Here is an 8,177-nt window from a genome sequence, read left to right on the forward strand (position 1 = left end):
GATCTTTATCACGAAGGAGTGTTGACTTTTGTTAAAGGATTTTTCAGCATTTATTGGGATGATCATGTGTTTTTTTTTTTTCTTTTTCTTTTTCTTTCAGTTTGTTTATATGGTGGATTACATTGATGGATTTTGTGGAGTACAGGTTTTTGAAGTATGACCTAATGGTTCTCTGGATTTCCTTAGTGTCTGTTCTTATGTCCCCCTTTTTGTTTCTGATTTTGTTAATTTGGATATTCTCCCTCTGTCTTTTGGTTAATTTGGATAATGGTTTGTCTATTTCGTTGAATTTCTCAAGAACCAATTCTTTTTTTTTCATTGATTCTTTGCATTTTTTTGTTTGTTTGTTTGTTTTGTTTTGTTTCTGATTTATTGAGTTCAGCCCTCAATTTGACTATTTCTTGCCATTTACTCCTTCTGGGTGAGTTTGCTTCTTTTTGTTCTACCACTTTCAGTTGTTCTGTTAATTCACTAGTGTGGGATTTTTCCAGTTTCTTTATGTAGGCATTGAGTGCTAAGAACTTTCCTCTCAGCACTGCTTTCATTGTGTCCCTTAAGTTTGGGTATGTTGCCTAGTCCTGATTTCACTCATCCCGACTCTTCCTCATCCTCCCTCCTGCCCCTTCCTTTATCCCACATATGCAATGAACTCTCAGTTTTGTAGTCTAATTCTTTGTATTACACATGAAATATTATTGCATATACGGACAGATTTAGAGGACAGGTCCTGCTTGTCCTTTCCTCATTGTAACAGGTTTTACTCACAAATAAAAAAGTCTTTCAACAGTTAAAAAAAAAAAAGTTTGGGTATGTTGTACAGTCATTTTCATTAGATTTTAGGAAGTTTTAAATTTCTTCCTTTATTTCTTCCTTGACCCAGGGGTGGTTCAGTTTATCATTTCTGAAATCAATGTTGCTGTTGAATTCTAACTTTAAGCTGTGGTGATCTGATAGGGTACAGGTCTTTACTACAATTTTTTAAATTTGCTTTGTTACCAGGTATGTGGTTGGTTTTCAAGAAAGTTCTATGAGGTGCTGAAGAGAAAGTATATTCTTTTGTGTTTGTGTGGAATGTTCTATAGATGTCTGTTCAGTCCATTTGCATCATAACTTATGTTAGTTCCCTTATTTCTCTGTTAAGCTTCTGTCTGGTAGAAGTGGTGAGAGTGGGGTGTCAAAATCTCTCATTATTAGTGTGTGAGGCTTGATTTGTGATTTTAGCTTTAGTGATGTTTCTTTTACAAATGCAGGAGCCCTTGTGTTTGGGGCATAGATGCCCCAGAATTGAGATTTCCTCTTGATGGATTTTTTTCCTGTGATAAATATGAAATGCCTTTCTTTATCTTTTGTGATTGATTTCAATTTAAAGTCTGTCTTGTTAGATATTAGGATAGCTACACCAGCTTGTTTCTTAGAGTTTGATTGGAAATTTTTTTCCTAACCCTTTACTCTGAGGTAATGTCTGTTTGTGAGTTTGAGGTGTGTTTCTTGTATGCAGCAGAAGAATGGATTCTGTTTTCATATCCAATCTGTCAGCCTGTGCTTTATACATACATACATACATATATGTATATGTATATGTATATATATATATGTATATATATATATATGAATTGAGACAATTTGTATTAAAGGATATTAGTGAACAGTGATTGCTAGTTCCTGTTAGTTTTGTTTTTGTTGTGGGTGATAACATTATGTGTTCGATTCCCTTCTTTGGGATTTGCTATTGTAAGCTCATCTATTTCCTGTGTTCTTGTGGAGATAGATGATTTCCTTGGGTTGGTATTTTCCTTCTAGTACTTTCTGTAGGGCTAGGTTTGTGGATAGGTATTGTGAAATTTGCTTTTATCATGGAATGTCTTGTTTTCTCCATCTATGGTTATTGAAAGCTTTGCTGGGTAAAGTAGTCTGGACTGGCATCTGTGGTCCTTTAGTGTCTGCATAACCTCTCACCAGGACCTTCTGGCTTTCATTGTTTCCATTGAAAGGTCAGGTGTAATTTTGATAGATCTGCTTTTATATGTTACCTGACCTTTGTCCTTTGTATTCTTTCTATATGTTCATTGTTTTGATTATCATGTGGCAAGGGGACTTTTCTTTTTTCCAGTCTATTTGGTGTTCTGTAAGCCTCTTGTATTTTCATAGGTATGTCCTTCTTTAGGTTGGGGATTTTTTCTTCTGTGATTTTGTTGAATATATTTTCTGTGCCTCCTAGTTGGACTTCTCCTTCTTCTATCCTTATTATCCTTAGGTTCAGTCTTTTCATGGTATCTCAGATTCCCTGCATATCTTGTGTTAAGGATTTGTTGTCTATTTCCTCCAAATTATCTTCAATACCTGAAATTCTCTCTTGCATCTCTTGTATTCTTCTGTTTATGCTTGTATTTGTGGTTCTTGATTTTTACCCAGATGAATCATTTCCAAAATTCCCTCGGTTTGTGTTTTCTTTATCACCTCTGTTTCACATTTCATGTCTGGAATGAATCATTTCCTTCATTTGTTTGATTGCTTTTTCTTGGTTTTCTTTAAGAGATTTGTTGATATCTTCCAATTTTTTGTTTGTCTTTTCATCCATTTCTTTAAGAGAATTTTTTATTTCCTCTTTAAGGACCTCAATTATCATTATAAAATTATTTTTAGGTTGTTTTCTTCTACTTCATCTGTGTTGGGATGTTTCGTTCTTGCTGTTGTAGCACCACTAGCTTCTAGTGGTGCCTTATTGCTCTTTATATTATTGAGTGTTCTCTTTCCTTATTGTCTTTGCATCTCTTTCTCTAACTGGCATAGGTGGAGCTTGTATTTCAGGGGTTCTCTCTTGGGGGCTGTGGCTCCCTTGACTGCTCCTTCAGGCACAAGTAGAGCAGAGCCTCTGGTGAATGCTCCTCCTGGTCGAAGTGGGCCCAATGCTCAGGTGGTCACTCTTTTAGGTTCAGGTAGGGCTACAGCTTGGGTGGATGCTACTCCTGTTGGAGGTGGAGATGGGGCTGAGGATTCAGTAGTTGATGTAGTAGTGGGATATCTCCCACTGAGAAATGGCAGTGGATGCTGACTGGGTCACAGGTGCTCTTTTCCAGAGGAACTTTTTGTGATAGTTTCTGGAAGCTACTGCTGGAAAGCACTGCTGTTGCTTCACCTCGTGATCACTCCTCACTCCTGGGGCTGGGGCCTCCCTCTGACACTGCTCCCAGGTCTGAGGCTCATGGCTCCCTTGATTCTGCTCAGGGCCTGAAGCTTTGGCATTCTTCTGATGCTGCTTCTGGGCTGGAATTCAGGCCTCTCACTGATGCTGCTTGGAGCCTGAAGCTCTAACCTACCTCTGATGCTGCTCCCAGGTCTGAAGCTCCAGCTTCCCTCTGACGCTGCTGCTCCAGGCTTGAAGCTCAGGCCTTCATCTGAGCAGTGTTAATCTTCTTTTTATAGCTACTGATTTATTTATGTTTCCTGAAGATTTCCTCTAGTTTAATTTCCAACCCTCTACCAAATGTTATTCTGGGAACCATCTCAGGTTTGGTTTTGGGGAGCTCTGTCTGATTCTCCAATGGTTATTTTAATAACAGCAACTCATGATTGTTTCATATATGCAGTGGGATTTTTTTTTTTGTCTCTTTAAAGATTTGCCTCACCATTGTTTCTGATAAGTTCTTTCTTTGTTTTCATAAAATGTTTGTATTTTATTATAAGTGCATGTGTGTCTGTGCACATGTGTGTGCCTGTGTGCATACTTGTGCCATGGTGCACACATGTAGTCCAGAGGACAACTCTAACACATCAGGTCTCCCTCCACCAGGCTATTGCGGTTAGAGTCTTTATCCACTAAACCATCTTGTTGGCCCTAGTTCCTTCTTCTGGGTTGTCTCCCTCTTCTCCATTTCCCTTCTCTCTACTGGGGATTGAACCTAGGGCCTTGCTGTGCTCTACACTGAGCTATCTACCCCAGCTCATTTTCCCTTTTTATTTCCAGACAGGAGTTTGCTGTTTCTCAGGCTGAGTTGAGGCTTCTCTGTGGCCTACGGAGGCTATGAACATGTAATCCTCCCGCCTTAGCCTCTGAATAGCAAGGGTTACCAGCCTATGTCACCAGTCAAGACTAAACTCTGTCTTTATTAAATCTTCATGAGAAATATCACTTCATTCATTGGTGGGTTTTCCCTAGGGTTACGGGGAATCCAGCCATCATCTCCACTAGAGGACTTCCAGTTGTCAACATCTGGTGCCTATGTTCCCAGTACACTGCCTTTAACTACACAGCTCTTTCACCTTAACTGAAGCCATTTCCTTCTGTCTCAAGTGCTTTCCCCCTGTTTTCACCTGCCTGAGGTCTCAGCTCACATGGACTTTTAATTTTTTTTTTTTTTTTTTTTTTTTTACAGTTTCATAACACATCTATACTAACTTTTGGCCACTTTCTCCCTCTCACTCCATCTCCTTTTTCAGTCCTCTTTATAGCAACCCCTTCGCACTCTGATGTCTTCCTTTTCTGTGTGTAAACCACTGAGTTTAATTACAATTGCTTATACCAATGCATGCGGAATCCATTTTCTAAAGGAAGTTTCATTTTTTTTTTTTTAATCTAAACTAGCTGCTAACAATGCCACAGTGTCCTGTCTTTTCCTTTATGATGTTTATACCTTAAAAATGTGTATGGAGCTGGCCAGTGGTGGCTCTTGCTTTTAATCCCAGCACTCTGGAGGCAGAGGCAGGTGGATCTCTATGAGTTAGAGGCCAGCCTGGTCTACAGAGTGAGTTCCAGGACAGCTAGAACTACACAGAGAAACTCTGTCTTGAAGAACAAAAAATGTGTATGTACCTTTATTTGTTTCTTGTCTCAGTCCCAAAATGGATAGTTAGCTCTCTAGGGAAAGGGGAACCAAAACCAGACATAAGTGTGTTAAGTAAGTATTGGTTAGGATGAACAGACCGAGGGGTTTTTGTTTGTTTTTTGAGTCAGGGTTTTACTGTGTAGTCCTGGCTGACCCAGAACTTGATATTTGGACCGAGTTGGCCTTGAAATGACAGTGTTCCATCTGTTTTAGGATTAAGGGTGTGTGCCTCCATGCCTGGCTCATAGATTGGTATTTTCTAATGTTCTTATATTACAGGTAAGACCACAGAGTTGAAAAGAAAATTCAGTACATCATAATCCCTTTTAGTTACCCCATGGATCTAGAAGCAAGAAATTGACCACTGCTACAACAAATTGTTTACAGAGCAACTGACTGATCTTCAAGTCAGTACCACTACTTTCTACTGTGAATAATCCCAAGGCTTCTTAAGTTTCTGAAAAAATTGTTTAGAAAGGTAAACGTTACTAGGACAGTATGACAAAAATCAAACAAACAAGCAAACAAAACCAAACAAAAATCATGAATCTGCAACTGTGAGGAACATGGGTTACACAATTATTTGAGGAGATGGAAGGGAAACAGATAATGAAGACACACACACACACACACACACACACACACACACAGAGAGAGAGAGAGAGAGAGAGAGAGAGAGAGAGAGAGAGAGAGAGAGAGGAAGAGAGAGAGAGATGCGCAAAGTACTGTACTAACCTTGGGGAAGCTGAAGCACCCCAGTGCTTATGCCTGAGACCAAGTCACCCAACACATACTCCTTGAATTTATATGCTGGCAGCCACTTAGTGATGGGCAAGAACATGTAAATGATGTTTCTTATTTTTTTAGGAGTACATCTAAGGAGACAAAGACACAGACAAGGTTGTGAGGAACATCTCCATAGAACCCACACTGGGATATTCTCTATCGTTTATTTCCATGAACAGGGTGGGAGACACACATGGGAACCAAGAAAGAGAGGCTGAGGACAATGGGGGAGGGAGATGTTTTAGAACTATGTGAAGAATTTGATAACAGATATGTAAACCTTTTTATAGATGTAAGGCAGAGTAGAAAACCAATAAACATGGTGTGCTGGTTAGTTTAATTAAACCAACATAACTTAGTTATCTGGGAAGAGAGTCTCAATGAGGGTTGTCTAGAACAAATTGGTCTATGGGATGTCTGTGGGGAATTGTCTTAATTGCTAATTGTAGAACAACCTTGTCTATTGTGGCACCATTCACCAATTGGGGCCCCTGAATAGTATAAGAGAGAATAGAGCTATCCATTTGTGTTTTCTTCTCTGTTCTTGACTGTAGCTGTGATGCTTTAGGTTCTTACCTTGCCTGTCTGCAATGATGGAACTGTGAGCTAAATAAATCTCTCTTCTCTGTGCTGCTTTTTGTCAGGTTGCTTTATTGTAGCAACAGAAATGAAACTAAGACATGTGAAATGCATGATGTCCTTGTGACCAATCAAAAGGCTGACACCAAGGGTGGTTCTGCAGACTGGGAGTACCTGCCACTCATTCCTCCTCCAGCTCCCCAGAAAGACCCCCTTACACGAATGACCCCGAATTCTCATAGCAGAATGCTACGAAAGAGGAAATGGGTTAGACGTACGTGAATGCCTGTTTCAACTTATCCCCAATGGAATCTGAGACCTTGTCCTTGACATGCAGCCTCTCCTGGAGGACAGGATGACTAAAGATAGGCCTTTCTACATAGTACTTCTGGGTTGCCACAGGGATTTCATTTTCTTCAGCATGATCCATGGTTTGCACTTATTCACCAACAGCAGGAGACAAGCATTTCTGGATGGTCACTAAGGGAGAAATAAAAACCCATTGGACATGGTGAAAGCCATCTTTTCCTGGGAGTGTCCTAGGTTCTGAGGACTTCTCAGGACCCCTATAACACTTCCCATCATGTTGTGTAGAGTAGGCACTAATAAATACACCGAACAAAAATAAAAGAAATGAAAAACCCATAAACCCTATTTATTCATTACTTATGTATTATTAAATAGGTAATGTGTAAATGTTCAACAAGCATTCATGTTAAGCTTAGTGACTATCCCCCAGCCCATTGCCTCTAGTGCTGTATTAGTGGAAGTGGGAATCAGGTGAACTCTGGCCAGCTGTGGGCCATATAAACAGAAAAGATGGTAATGTCCTTACTCTGACCACATTCATTGGGAAGGTATTTTACCATCTTCCTTAAATCTGTGTTTCACTAATACTTACTACTCTGTTCAGGGATGAGACTTGTACCCCCTGAAGGAAGTCCTTGGTGACTTTCACAGTAGTGCCTGGTTAGAAGCATCAGTACACTATGATATTGTTTTAAAGTTGGCTATATTTGAAATAGTATAGTGGGTTGATACCTTTCCCTTGACACATACTGAAAATTACTTATATAAGTAAAATTATTTACAGAATAAAAACCCAACATGATTGTATACTATGGAGGCATATATAAGAATACTCATGAGAGAATTACAATAGCAACTGACTTGCATGCGATTAAAACACACATTGTACACATTAATGGAATAATACATAATGGCTAAAAGAAATAAAGTAACTAAATATACATAATTATCAATAATCCCAGTGACTTAACTTTTAATGAGAACTGAGACACAAATGGGTATGTATATATAATAAAAGTGAGACGATTGTATGACCTGAGCAGCTGATAAAGAAAAATTGAAAGTTCAAGTCTAGCTTGGGTTACATAGTGAAAGCATGAGTCTAACTTGGGCTTCATGGAACAATCCCACTTTAAAAAAGCATAAAACTATTTTTAACAATAATAAAATAATTATCACAGAGACCAGGGTGGAAAGAAGGTGAGTAAAATTGGAAAAGGCTAGCACGAGTCTTTAAACAAACTGCATCTGCTATGTTTTAGGCCATGAGAAAGAGTGGGTCTGTCCAATAACACTTGGTAGTAAGGCTGTGTTAGCCAGACTTTGTCACTGTAATCGAATCCCTGAGCAAAACAGCTTAAGGAGGAACAGTTTTTAATGTTTATAGTTTCAGTCCATTTTAGCAGAAGGGCATGGTAAAGCATCTATTCACCTTATGGTAGCCAGGAAGAAGAGAGAAAGAGTGGTGTGGGGGTAGAGGGAGAGAGAAACAGAGCTCTTTGAAATCTTCAAGGCATGCCCCAGGGACCTACTTCTTCCAGCCAAGCTCAAAGTGGATCCCCACTTCCTATTGTTTCCAGTAGGGATCAACTATTCAACACAGAACCTATGGGAGATAGCTCTTGTTCAAACTATAGCACTGGTGCTTGCTACCTGAGTTTTAGTACTTGTTTTTACATT

The 8,177-nt window shown here is 39.3% G+C and overlaps 1 protein-coding gene across 1 annotated transcript in view; it reads right to left on the bottom strand.

The window, feature by feature from the left end:
* Positions 1-8,177, bottom strand: part of Slc26a5 (solute carrier family 26 member 5) — a 59,020-nt gene that overhangs the window by 36,492 nt on the left and 14,351 nt on the right. Inside the window, exons 2-3 of the mRNA XM_051174805.1 lie at positions 6,467-6,668; positions 5,559-5,698 (exon numbers count right to left, since the gene is read on the bottom strand). Of these exons, the coding sequence (XP_051030762.1) occupies positions 5,559-5,698; positions 6,467-6,618 (292 nt within the window). The 5' untranslated portion in view covers positions 6,619-6,668. The remainder of the gene's footprint in view (positions 1-5,558; positions 5,699-6,466; positions 6,669-8,177) is intronic.

The sequence above is a fragment of the Phodopus roborovskii genome, unplaced genomic scaffold (genome assembly GCF_943737965.1).
Source record: "Phodopus roborovskii unplaced genomic scaffold, PHOROB, whole genome shotgun sequence".
Classification (NCBI taxonomy): Eukaryota; Metazoa; Chordata; class Mammalia; order Rodentia; family Cricetidae; genus Phodopus; species Phodopus roborovskii.